We start from the raw sequence: 13,148 nt of genomic DNA on the forward strand, positions 1-13,148 counted from the left end.
TTTTCCACCGTCAAAACCAATGTAACCCCTTAAGCCGCAATTCAACAGATTTCCTACCTTTTAACCGAACAAACTCTCACTACGTTCAATCACATGCATCGTGGGTTATGCTTGAGTTGCAAATATAAGCTAATATACTAGCCAGAATTCTTGGAAATTACTAATATCCTCGTTAATGGGGCTTGACTCAATTTCAGCTTCACTTCATAAACAAAATTATGATGAAGAAAGTATTCGCCTTAAGCAACAGCCCTATAACGGCATGTACATACATATGTACATAAGTATATGTGCACAAAGCTGAAATATGCATCATTAACTTACTACTTATGCGCAAATAAGCACAATAGAATGCTAGTAGACCTTTAAGTGGTGTCAAGCCATGCGCAGACAAACATACTTACGCGCACGTGTAGCTGTATATGCATATGTATGTATAGTAAGTACAGGTGGGTGGCATTAACGAAATAGCATTTATACCCACAAAGGCTTTTGGCGAAAAACACAAAGACGCTACGTGAGTATGAAACTCAGAAGGCGTAATCTCACCTGCAAAGTAAACCGCAAAAGCTTTTCAGGTGAGAGTTCACGTGAATGTGTGCTCGCAGTAGGAGCTGCTTCAACATGTTTTCGGTACCTAAATACATATACATACATATATATATTTAAGTGTATGGTGCGCAAAAAACGCCACGTAATCACCTACATGATGTTGCTAATGAATTTAATTCCATACCAACCGATCCATGATAAAGCTGCAGACAATAAGGGCAGGGAAAGATTTCTGGTTGAAAACGATATCAGAGAATTTTGCCGTTGCTAGTGGGTTGATATTGAAGCTGCAGTTAACAGATTCTTGTACTGTAGCTAAGATTTTAATCGGAAAAAATTAAAAAAAGTCCTGACCTGTTGTTGCCTTTTAAAAATTAAACTTACAAAAAATAAGTGTTCACAAAATTATATTTTCAAAAATAACGTTTTCAAAACTTATGTTTGCAAAAAGTCAATTTGAAAAGTAAAGTTTTCAAAAATCAAAATAAAAAAATAAAAACTAAGAAAGTAATCAAAATATTTCTAAACCTGTTCAAAATTTCATAAATTGAATTTTCAATAATTAAGCTTTTATTTTAAAGTTTTCAAAAGTTAACTTTGAAAAATTATCAAAACACTAATTTCAAAAAGCCCAATTTCTAAAAATTAATTTTTCAAAAATTTTCGAAAATTATAGTCAATTTTAAAAATAAGGCAATCAAAAATTTTCTATAACTTTTCATGCTTTCTTAAATTAAATTTTCAATAATTAAGTTCTCACCGATCAAATTTTCAATAATTAAGTTTTCAAAATAAAGTTTTCGAAAAACATTTCAAACATCAAAGTTTCTGAAACCAAATTAAAAAAATAATAATTTTCAAAAATTCAATTTTTAAAAACCAATTTTTCAAAAGTTTTAAAAATAAATTATTCATAAATTTTCAAAGCTCATACATATTTTACAATAATTCTCAATAATTCAATGTTCAATAACTATGTTTGAAAATTAAAGTTTTCAAAAATTAAGTTTGAGAAATAAAATTTCAAAAACAAATATTTTAAAAAATAATGTCTACAAAATCAAATTTTTAAAAATAAATTTATAAAAAATTTTGAAATCCTATATGCTATTTCCAAAATTTATTTTTCAAAAATTAAGTTCTCAGTAATTAAATTTTCAATAACTAAGTTTCAAAACTTTCGTTTGAGAAATAAAGCTTCCAAAATAAAGTTTGAAAAATTATTTTTTCTTCATTAAAGTTTTGAGATAGTAAATTAAAAAAAAAATAGTTTTCAAAAAAATAAATTTAAAAACTAAAGTTTTCCAAAATTAAATTTTCAAAAACTATGCACATTTTCAAAAAGAAAGAAAGAAAGAAATTTTTCAATAATTAAGTTTGAAAATTGAGTTTTAAAAAAAGTTTTCAAAAACCCAACAAAATAAAGCTTTCAAAACAAGTTTAAAAAGTTAATTTTTCTTCATTAAAGTTTTGAGATAGTAAATTAAAAAAAAATATAGTTTTCAAAAAAATAAATTTAAAAACTAAAGTTTTCCAAAAATTAAATTTTCAAAAACTATGCACATTTTCAAAAAGAAAGAAAGAAAGAAATTTTTCAATAATTAAGTTTGAAAAATTGAGTTTAAAAAAAAAGTTTTCAAAAAAAAAACTTTAGTTTTTAGTTTTCCAAAATTAAATTTTCAAAAACTAAATTAAAAAAAGATAATTTTAAAAATATTTTTTTCAAAAAGTAAACATATTTTCCGAAATAAAGGTCTCTATATACATAACTAAGCTAAAAAATTAAGTTCTCAAAAATTTTATTATGAATAATTAAGTTTGAAAAATTCAGTTTTTAAAAATAAAGTTTTCCAAGAAACAAATTTTCAAAAAAAAATAAAAATAAAAAATTCAATTTACAAAAATATAGATTTTAAATATAAAATTCATAAAAATAAAGTATCCAAAACTTAAATTTTCACAAAACCAGATTTTAGCACCAGATACATGTATCTATTTGCGCCCTTGTAAACAAAATCATGTCACACTACACCGACTTAATTGCAGCTCAAAGCAAATCGTTCGGAAATTTCTACGTAATTACTTGCTTGGGTATATTCATTTTATTCAAATATTACTAAGTACAGTTGCGGCAAAGTCTCAAATAATAATCATTACCGACTACAAACTTAACACTTACCCGGCAGCTGCATCGTTTCAAATACCATAAACTAATGTTGTTGTTGTTTACCTTTATATTCCTCTTAGAATATATACAATATACATATGTACAAAGACACATATAATTCCCGAATTTCGCCACATCTGCAATCCAAAAATCCTTTTAATTAATTTCTTAGCTTTCGCACACCTGATGCAGTGACGACGCACAAAAGTATGCTACAAATTTTCAACCAGCGCTGCGTAGGCTTTTAGACTCACACTTTACAACGGTACATAACTGCATTGTTTTTGTGTCGGAATTTATGTATTTTTCGCCAGCCGCCAGCGCCTGTGACGGCATAGGGTTAATGTCTGTGCGTGCATTAGTATGCAAGAATGCGGCTTCGCGCCTCTAATATGATTGGCATAGTCTGTACGTGCTCAGAATTTTGCGTAATTTTATTGTCACTCAAATCGCTTGCCGCCACAAACTGAGTCAGCAAAATTTCACAAAAGGCAGACAGATTCGCCTAAGCAGTTGGGAGTGTGTGCGTGTGTGTATTTAAATTTGATTATTGCGTATTACCGCATATATTTTTATGGCTGGCAATTTTGTGGCAGGTGAATTTAAATCAAAAATTTTTCGTGGAAAATGTGTTTTTGGAGTTTGCGGAATCACTAGCTCAGAGGAATGAAAAAATAAATTTAGTGCTAAATATATGCAAAAGTGAGGTTAGAAATATATGCGTACGTGGCATTTTGAAGATGGTAGTGGCTCGTAGCATATATAAGGTCATATTATGTCTATATATAGATATATAAAAGCATATATACTGCTTCTTTACCATACCAAAAGTAATTACACAACTCACATTCATATATACGCTTAGAACTTTATTCATATTTCAATCAAATGAGAGCTTAGTTTGAATTCATATTTGTAATTAAGTACATAGTGGCGATAAATACAGAAATATCGAATATTATTTAAGAGATAAATAGGAATAAATTTGTGCTCAAACACACGTACATAGTTGTAGTGTTTAAGCATTACAAAAGTTGACTAAAAGGTGGCAACACGCATTAATATAGCTATGTAAATGTAAGTATGTATGTATGTATGTGTGTGCGTTGCAATCACAATTAAAGCTGCAATATGTAATTAGGTATATGTGTGTATATGTGTAATATATCAAGGTGTTGATGTAGATCTTTAGGTCGCAAAAACTTCAGTGGTACTTGCAGAAGCCTAAGCGCATAGCTTCACTGCATACATACATACGTTTATACGAAGCATGTATGCCATAATGCGCTTACAATATTGTATGTCTTTTATATAATATCTTTTTTATCGAAATACTTATGATAAAATGCAATGGCATACGCTTGCAACTCTTGAAAAAATATAGTTTTAGTTTCTTTCTTGCCTCTAACTCCATTTTACTTTTCATAACATACATATAAAGGTATGCTTACACTCGCACATTTATAATTTAAAAGGTATTTTTTTACGTTTATGATTTATACACAAAAGAGATCTCCAATTCTTAACATTCCAAGCTGCACATTCACAGTTCACAAACACTTATACAAGTTTGTTTTCAAAATATTTCGTTTTCGTATGTGTGTGTGTAATACACTATAAGTTTAAAAAATGCTTAAAAATTTCGCTCATACAATAATACATATAATATAATATATTCTCTTCGATCTGATTTAGAATCGCTGATTATTCTTATTTTGTATTTTCAGCTTTTATTTATATAATTAAGTATTTATTTTTCCGTTTTGTTTATATATATATATTTTTTGTTATATACATATGTATATATTTATTTTTTCATATTTTTTATTAATTTTGTTTTTTTTTTATATTTCCTCTTTGGTGTTTTTTAGACTTTCTTTGTTGAATTATCTTCAATTCTTGTTTCAGGTTTGAGGCTTATGTGGCAAAAAGAAGCTCGCATTGAATATTTCAGATTTTCAGCTCATAACGTTCTCAGTACAATAATTTTGTTAAGCTTTTTTAAAATACATAAAAGATTATTATTTGTTGTTATTAAAAATAGTTTTCGTGTTTGTTCACAGTGTACAATATTGTAGTGAGTTTTCTGAAATCCTTGTTGTAGTTAAGTAGTGTTTCGCATTTGCTCTAGAGCAGTAGTTCATCATCACTGTCCGTAAATTCGCCATTTGTCTCGAGCAACAGGTTCGCTTCCTCATTAGATTGAACCTGTAGAGCAGATAAAATTTTATTAGCTGATGGATGCTTTCAATTTCAAAATAAGAATTTCAATTCAAATTAAAATTATATTTGCAATCAAGATGAATAACAAAAAAATTAAATTTAAAATTAAATTTATTAAATAAAATTAATAAAAAAATTAGGTTGATTTTAATTTCACAATAACAAAAAACAATAAAAAATTTAAATTAAAAAAAATATTAAATAAAATTTATTTTTATTAACTTTAATTTAACTAAAAATTTATTTTTATTTTTTTTTATTAACTTTAATTTTAATAAAAATTTATTTTTAATTACCATACAATAAATTGTATCTTTAATTTTATTTTTAATTTTTTTTTTTTAATTTTTTTTTAATTTCTTTATTAATTTTTAATTAATTTAATTTTTTTAATTATAAATTTTTATTTTTTTATTATTCTGAATTTAAAATCAAACTTTAAATAAAAAAGAATTAATGACAAAATTTAACAAAAAAAAAACAAAATATTAAACTTAAAATCAAAACCAAAAATTAAAATGAATTAAGAATCAAAATTGATAAAATAATTAAAATTAATAATAATTGATTAATAACATAATTAAAATTAAAAAAAACAATTTAAAGCATATTAATTAATTAATTATTAAAACTAAAATTACAGCCTAAAGAAAAATTAATATTAAAACTGAAATAAAAATAAAAATGGAATTTAAAATTTAAATTTAAATTAAAACTGAAATTAAAATTAAAATAAAATTAAAATTAAAATAAAATTTTTTATTTTGATTTTAATTTTAATTTTAGTAAAAATTATTTGGACATAAAAATTAAAATATAACATAGAATTAAAATCAAAATTAAAATAAAATCAAAGTTAATGTAAACCATTAAATTAAAATTACAAATATAAATAAAACCAGTATAAAAATAAAAAAAAGTACCTTCAATTAAATTTAAAACCAAAATTAAATTAAAATAAAAATTAATATTAATTTAAAAAAAAATGTAAATCTATAAAAAAAATCAAAATTGAAAATATAATTAAAATTAAAAGAAAACAATTTAAATTAGTATTAAAATTATAATTAAAATCAAAATTAAAAATTAAAGTTAAATCACTGTTAATGAAAACTATGAAATTAAAATTAAAATCAAATCAAATTTAAAATTTAATCAAAATTACCTAAAACCAAATTAAAGCAAAACAATTTAAATTAAACCAGCTAAAATACTTGCCTTCCCTTCCTACAAAACTTACCCGCGAGTAACGCACCGCCGATGTAGTGCGTCTAAACAAGCGCCTCACGCTGTTCCGGCGCTCCGGCGAAAAGGCAAACACGCCAAGGCAAGCGACGAAGCAAGTCAGCGATAGTATGGCGGCCAATATAGCTGTATTGCCGAGGTACACACGAGCGCAGCGCGACCCAGAAGAAAGATGGTTGAGAAATTGGAAAATTATAAAATGTAAAATTTAGTGTGGTAAAATAGATTTATAAGTAGCAGTAACGGTATAAGAATAACAAAAAAATGTAAAAATAAACGAAAAAGCTTATGGCCGTGTGCAACAAAGTTAATTTACCACCAATGGAGCCAGTTTGCTCGGCAGGATGTGCGCCGCCATTATCTACGCCGCCTGCTGGTGCTGCTGTGCTGCTCTTTGTCGTTGTTGTAGTTGTTGGTGTTGCAATTGTGGTGCTAACGGCCGAGTCCTGCGCCGCCGGCGGCACCGCTCGACTGAGGAATTTGCAGATATCCGGCGTGCTCTGGTGCACGACCAAGTTGCATTCCTTGCCCGCCTGCAAAAGACACAGCGCAAAGAAAGGCAGAGAAATAGGTTAAAAATTAGCGAATATTGCGGAAGTAAAATGGAAAAATGGAAAAAAATGCGCAAAATGTTTCAATAAGTACAGTTGAGTGTAAAACTTTTTTGCCATTTAGCAAAGTAAACGCTGGTTGATACGTAACGGTCGCGTTGCAAGTAGCGAACTGCGAATATATTTGTGTGCTTGCGTGTGTGTGTGTGACGAGATTATTTTGTTGCAAGCAAAAATTAACAAGCTTATTCACACTTAGTGAATGCGCATGTTGCTTGTTATTTGCTGTTGTTGTTTTTGCTGTCTGTGCTTGTGCATCTTACACGGCAGTGCGAAGATGCTGCACAAATAAAGTTTTACATGCGTGCGCATGTAGTTGTAAGTGTGGCAAGTAGCTGTGTGTGCAATTTGCTTAAGTGAACATTAATGTTCCAGCGCGTGACTCGCGTCACACCGCCGCACCAGCGCCGCCCACGCCAAACGCGCGCACATAGTGGCAGCCAGCCACCAGCCATGTGGCAGCGCGGCAGTCAGCGAAGCGGCAGCAACAGTAAACTTAAATAAAAACCCATTTTCAAATTGCTGCGGATAAATGTAAATGCCTGCCAAGTCGCTGGAGATCTGCCGCTGTCTTGTTGTTGTTAGGGTTGCAGAGACAGTTGCCACTTGCTCTACGCGCTGCAAATGCAGACGCGCGCTTATACATTTGCCGGTATGTGTATGTATGTGTAGAAAAAATAAAAAATAAATTGAAGAAAGCGCACAAGGAAGCCGGCTCTCCAGCTCGCGCGGATGCGTAGACAGACAAACAAGCAGTCAGAAAGGAATTAGGGGAGGGAAACTAGACAATTTTCCACCTTGTAAAAAGCTAATACGACAGCGCAGATAGTAAAATGTGATAATGTTCTAAAAAGAAAATAAAAAATAAACTGAAAAAATAGCAAACTAAAAATGCAAGGCAACTTGCGCTTAATGGTAAGGTGGAATGGAAGGCGGCAGGCGGCTGAAGTGCATGACAACCTCAAGAACGCAAGATGGCATGAATGAATATGCATCCGGTGCTGCGGCGCTGAATGTCTTGACAACATTAGTTGCACTCGCGTTGCATTGCCACTTCACTGCGCCGCGCTCGGTGCAACCATGGCTCACTGCCGACAAGTTAAAGTTTCAGAAATTGTTGAGTAATAACCGTTTTTATGCGGCATATTTAAAGTGTGCGTGCGCCTGCAGGTAGACTACTTAAAAGTTGACGGAAAGTAAGGTAAATAGTAGCAATAAAAGAAGGTGACGCGAAAATAAAACTAAGAGCGCATAAAAAGAAACAAACGAAACAGCAAAACAAGACAAGAGCATAATAAATATAGAGAAGAAATTAAATGAAGAAGTGGTTGTCAAAGAGAAGTCGTCAAATTAAGTTAAATTGAAAGTAAGTGGCGTCAAAATTTTAGATAAAAGTAAAAGTAAAAGCAATAATATTACATTTTTAGCAGTAGGAATAAAAGAGAGAGAGAATAGAAAGATGTAATAAAAAAATTATGAAAACGATAAAGACAATGATAAGGTAAAGAGAAAGACAAAGATAAAGATGAAGATGAAGACATAGAAATAGATATAAATAAAGATAAAGATATAGATAAAGATAAAGATAAAGACAAAGATAAAGATAAAGAAAAGATAAAGATAAAGATAAAGATAAAGAAAAAGATAAAGATAAAGATAAAGATAAAGATAAAGATAAAGATAAAGATAAAGATAAAGATAAAGATAAAGATAAAGATAAAGATAAAGATAAAGATAAAGATAAAGATAAAGATAAAGATAAAGATAAAGATAAAGATAAAGATAAAGATAAAGATAAAGATAAAGATAAAGATAAAGATAAAGATAAAGATAAAGATAAAGATAAAGATAAAGATAAAGATAAAGATAAAGATAAAGATAAAGATAAAGATAAAGATAAAGATAAAGATAAAGATAAAGATAAAGATAAAGATAAAGATAAAGACAAAAGATAAAGATAAAGATAAAGATAAAGATAAAGATAAAGATAATGTGGGTTACACATATTCAAGTGCTGATATTTAACAGTATATTACAGTACATTTTCAAGGCATTATTTTGAGTTTTTGAAATAAATGGTAAATTTCAGTAAAGACAGTTTTACTAAAATTAATTTAATATTTAAAACAAAATTTTCCCCATATAAATAAGTTTATATGAAATATTGGGTAGTCGAAAAAGTCTTTTCGTATTTCTAATCAAACTTCAATTTATGTTTTTTTCTTTACAATAAATAACTAAACAAACATGTACCATTTTGGTGGACCACTTTTTGCCATTTTTCCGCTGGCGACATTATTCCATCAGAGTAAATCGAAATTTCCAGAACGGAAGCGAGCGAACCATTGTTGTGCTACATGAATTGGTACAGCATCGGCTTCGTAAACTTCACAAATTTTATTGCTGGCTTGCGTGGCATTCTACCCTTTTTTAAACAAAAATTTTAAAATACAGCGAATTCCTTCTTCATTACCTTCCCTAATTTCTGAACAGCTGTAACTTTTCTCCAACTTTGCCGAATTTAATTAATTTTTTTTTGGTTAAATGAAGCCTAAAATCTCACCTTTCTAACATTATATGGCATGACACAATGTGATTGGTAGCACTGGAGATATACGACTGCAACGACATCTATTGACAAAATACGAAAAGACTTTTTCGACCACCCAATATTTTTTTGTAAAATGAATAAATTTTTCTTTTTACCATAAAACCGTTAGACAGCTAGCACGGTAATCATATTTGCATCATTATGAATATTTATACATTTTCATTATCTTTAGTCAGAAAACTTAATTTGTGTCAATCATTATACAACAGTTCAGCTGAAAAACATAACCTCACATACTTTTTCACTTCAACTACAAATTTTAAATTTAATTATCTTTAGTAAAATCCAGCAAGCAAACAATTTTTATTTTTTTCACTATACAACTGAGCGCAAAAGCAATCAGCGCCACAAAAACTTGCATTGAAATTCATTAAACAGGCGCTGTACTATGGACACAGCAATACAAAGCACCGTTAACCCTGAACTCAAAATAACAGCAACCAAATACAGGGGCGCCCTGCTTCTAGAGGCTTTGAAGGACGCGCACTTGAATAATTTGCATGCAAGTGTAATACCAATAAACAAATACAAATATAACAACAACAAAAAGTACAAAACAACAGCAACAGCTACACTTAGTTATGTAATGCCAAACAATGCAACCGCAACAGGGTGGAATTATAGCAAAAAGTCGTTCTACTTGTTCCACTTTAGCATACTTTCAGGAGCGTAATGCACAATAACAATATCAAACACTTGACGCACACTCGAAACTGAAACTGAAATTGAAATTGAAATTACAATTGAAATTGTAAATGGAAATTTAAATCGAAGCGGGTTAAGTGTGCGCCAACAACAAATTCAATTACACAAACAAAAACGCACAATACAAACGTATAAAATTAATATATGCATATAATTCAACTTTTTGCGCTTTCATGTGTCACACATTTATTTCTTTTGTTTTCGCTTTTATTTTTTATTATATTTTGTTGCGGCGAATTTCGTTCTCGCACACTTTTAGTCGCGGCGCAATTTTATTAGCGTTTTCATGCGCGTTCCTTTATTCGCTTTTTTATTGCATTGCATGCATATAAATTTATATTTGTTTTTGTGTTCGACATTTCAGCGTCTCATTGCGTCTGCCACCACACGCATAAAGTTCGAAGCTAATAAAATTTATTGCGCTGCTTTTTAGCGATTGCGTCAATCAAGACACCCGCGAAGACGCTTAGCGCACTGGAGTTGACAATAAATGTGCGTGGCAGCGCATTCAAATATGTGCAATAGAAGTCAGCTTTTAGGCGCGCTCTCGGCTGTGGCATGGCGAAGTGTGAAAGAATCTGCTCGATTTTTTTTGCTCTTTTTCAGTTCATCTCTTTTGAAGTCGATAAAAAATTATACGCGTTTTAGCGAAGCTATCAAAGCGCTAACATATTTTTAGGCGCTTAAACGGAATTGGCATAATAAAAGGTGACATACCTTTATGCCTGCTAAATACATTTGGTTTGCACTAAAATGTGCGCAGTTAAAATCACTTAAGTGCTGCAGCGTGGTTTTCGCAATGGTGGCGGGTATTAAATTTTTTTATTTCTTAAAAGCGGTTTCAGTTTAATTTTTTTAATATTTGGACGCTATCTTCTATAAAGATTCTATGTGAACTTATCCTTCGTTTTTTATTTTTGTTATTATATTTTTTTTTTAATAAAAATTACTAAAATATACTTTTTGAATTAATTTTAATTTTTTTTTCAAAAATTATTATTTTGGTGTTTAAAATTAATAAAATATGTATATGTTAAAATAATTTTAATTTTTTTTAAGTAATCAAAATTTTTTATTTTTCTTTTATTTTCATAAAAGTTAGGAAATAACTTTTTTGTTTAGTTTTTATTTTTCATAATTTTTTTTAATTGTAGTTTTTGTGTTTTTTTTTTCAATAAAAGTTAATAAAATAATTTTTTTTAAATATTTTCCTTTTAAGTTTTTTATTTTATTTTAAAATTCTTTTTAATATATTTTTTTAAGAAATTTTGTTTTTCCATTCAATAAAAATAATAATTTTTAAATTTTTAATTTTTTATTTATAAAAATTTTTTGTTTGGTTTTAATTTTTTATAACTTATTTTTGAATAGTGTATTCTGTTTTTTTTAATAAAGGTTAATAAACTTATTTTTTCAGATATTTTCTTATATTTTTTTTAATATTGTTTTTTTATTTTTTTTTAAATATATTGTTTTTAAGTAATAAAAGTTAATAAAAAATATTTTTATGAATAACTTTATATTTTTTTTATCTTTTTTTTTTGTTTTTCATAAATATTATAAACTTTTTTTGTGTGAATTTTTTATTTTTTTTATATATTGTTTTTATATACCTATTATTTATTGTGTTTTTTGTTTTTCATTTTTGTTCGCAATAACGGATAATAATTTTTTTTTTCAGATATTTTCACTTAATTTTTTTTAATTTACTTTCATTGTTTTTAGTTTTTTGTAATAAAAAAGTTAATTAAATATAGTATTTGAATTATTTTTTTAATTTAATTTGTTTTATAAAAGTTTTTAAAATTTTTATTATTTAGTTTTTATTTTTTTAATATTTATGAAGTTTTCATGATTTTTTTTTTTTTTTTAAAATAAGTTAAAAAAATATTTTTTTTTAATTTTTATATTTAATATTTTTGTTTTTTTTACAATTTTTCGTTTTTTGAAATAAAAAGGGTTACTAAAAACTAGTCTTCGAATTGTTTTTTACTTTCTTTTAATGATAAAAGAATCCAAAAACATTTTTTGGTTATTTACAAAAACAAAAAAAAACATTTGGGAAAAATAAATCTAAAAATATTTTTTTGAACCTTTATTATTTACAAAAACAAAATAAATTAATGTAGAAAAATATTTTTCTTAATTAATTTTTTATTTAAAAAAAAAACGTTCATTTAATGGTTTTCTAAATTATTTTTTATTTTTTTTTTGTTTTTGTAAATAATAAAAATTTCAAAAAATATTTTTGTATCTTTTTTTACTAACTTTGCAATTTCCATATGAAAAGGTTTCAAATTTAAAAACCTTTAATTTAATTGCTTTCCTCTCTTCTGCTTTGCATTCACGATAAAAAAAACACTGTGGTCTGCCTTGTAATATTATATAAATAAATAATTATAACATTACTCGGAAATCACTGATTTGTATCTCTAATTGGCAAGCATGTAATAATAAGCGCAAAAATCGCATTTAAATGCAACTCAATGCTCATACTTTCCTGCCGCCCACTATTGTATAGATACTCAGCGCAACCTCCAACAATGTTGTTGTTTTTGAGTGCATATTGAAAATCCTGAGAATGCATTGTTAGTGACAATAGCTGGCGCACACAATGGCCTTTTGTGGTTGCTTAACACCTTCCGCATTGAATGAACTAAATTGCAGCAAGGAAAATGACCACACAGCAAAGTACTTGCGACAAATAGAGATATGGCAAACACTGTTGTAGTTGTTGTTGCTGTAGGTGAGTAGTATATGCGCCGGCAAGCACTTGAAGCTCAACGTTTTGTAAATACATATAGGTTTATATAGACTTGTATATACATATGTATATGCTCTTCAGCAGCAAGACAAAGGCAAGCGCATGTCTACGTGTAGAACGGTACACACATAGATTTACCATATTTATGTTTGTATGTTTGCGCATTAGGTTGTATGCATTATTATTTGACTTGCAATTACAATTTATTTGGTGACTGCTGCATATTGCCGCCATAATGGCCATTTCAAATCGTCTTATAACTGTTATTTG

The 13,148-nt window shown here is 28.2% G+C and overlaps 1 protein-coding gene across 2 annotated transcripts in view; it reads right to left on the reverse strand.

Annotated features, from left to right (window-relative positions):
- Positions 1 to 3,567: 3,567 nt before the first annotated feature.
- The window catches only part of LOC126759906 (cation-independent mannose-6-phosphate receptor), a 152,037-nt gene continuing 142,456 nt past the window's right edge, over positions 3,568 to 13,148 (reverse strand). Inside the window, exons 15-17 of one of the 2 annotated variants that reach the window (XM_050475103.1) lie at positions 6,504 to 6,720; positions 6,161 to 6,313; positions 3,568 to 4,927 (exon numbers count right to left, since the gene is read on the reverse strand). In XM_050475103.1, coding sequence (XP_050331060.1) covers positions 4,917 to 4,927; positions 6,161 to 6,313; positions 6,504 to 6,720 — 381 coding nt within the window. In that variant the 3' untranslated portion in view covers positions 3,568 to 4,916. The remainder of the gene's footprint in view (positions 4,928 to 6,160; positions 6,314 to 6,503; positions 6,721 to 13,148) is intronic. The other variant, XM_050475094.1, reaches the window with a different exon arrangement.

This window comes from Bactrocera neohumeralis, chromosome 2 (genome assembly GCF_024586455.1).
Source record: "Bactrocera neohumeralis isolate Rockhampton chromosome 2, APGP_CSIRO_Bneo_wtdbg2-racon-allhic-juicebox.fasta_v2, whole genome shotgun sequence".
NCBI lineage: Eukaryota > Metazoa > Arthropoda > Insecta > Diptera > Tephritidae > Bactrocera > Bactrocera neohumeralis.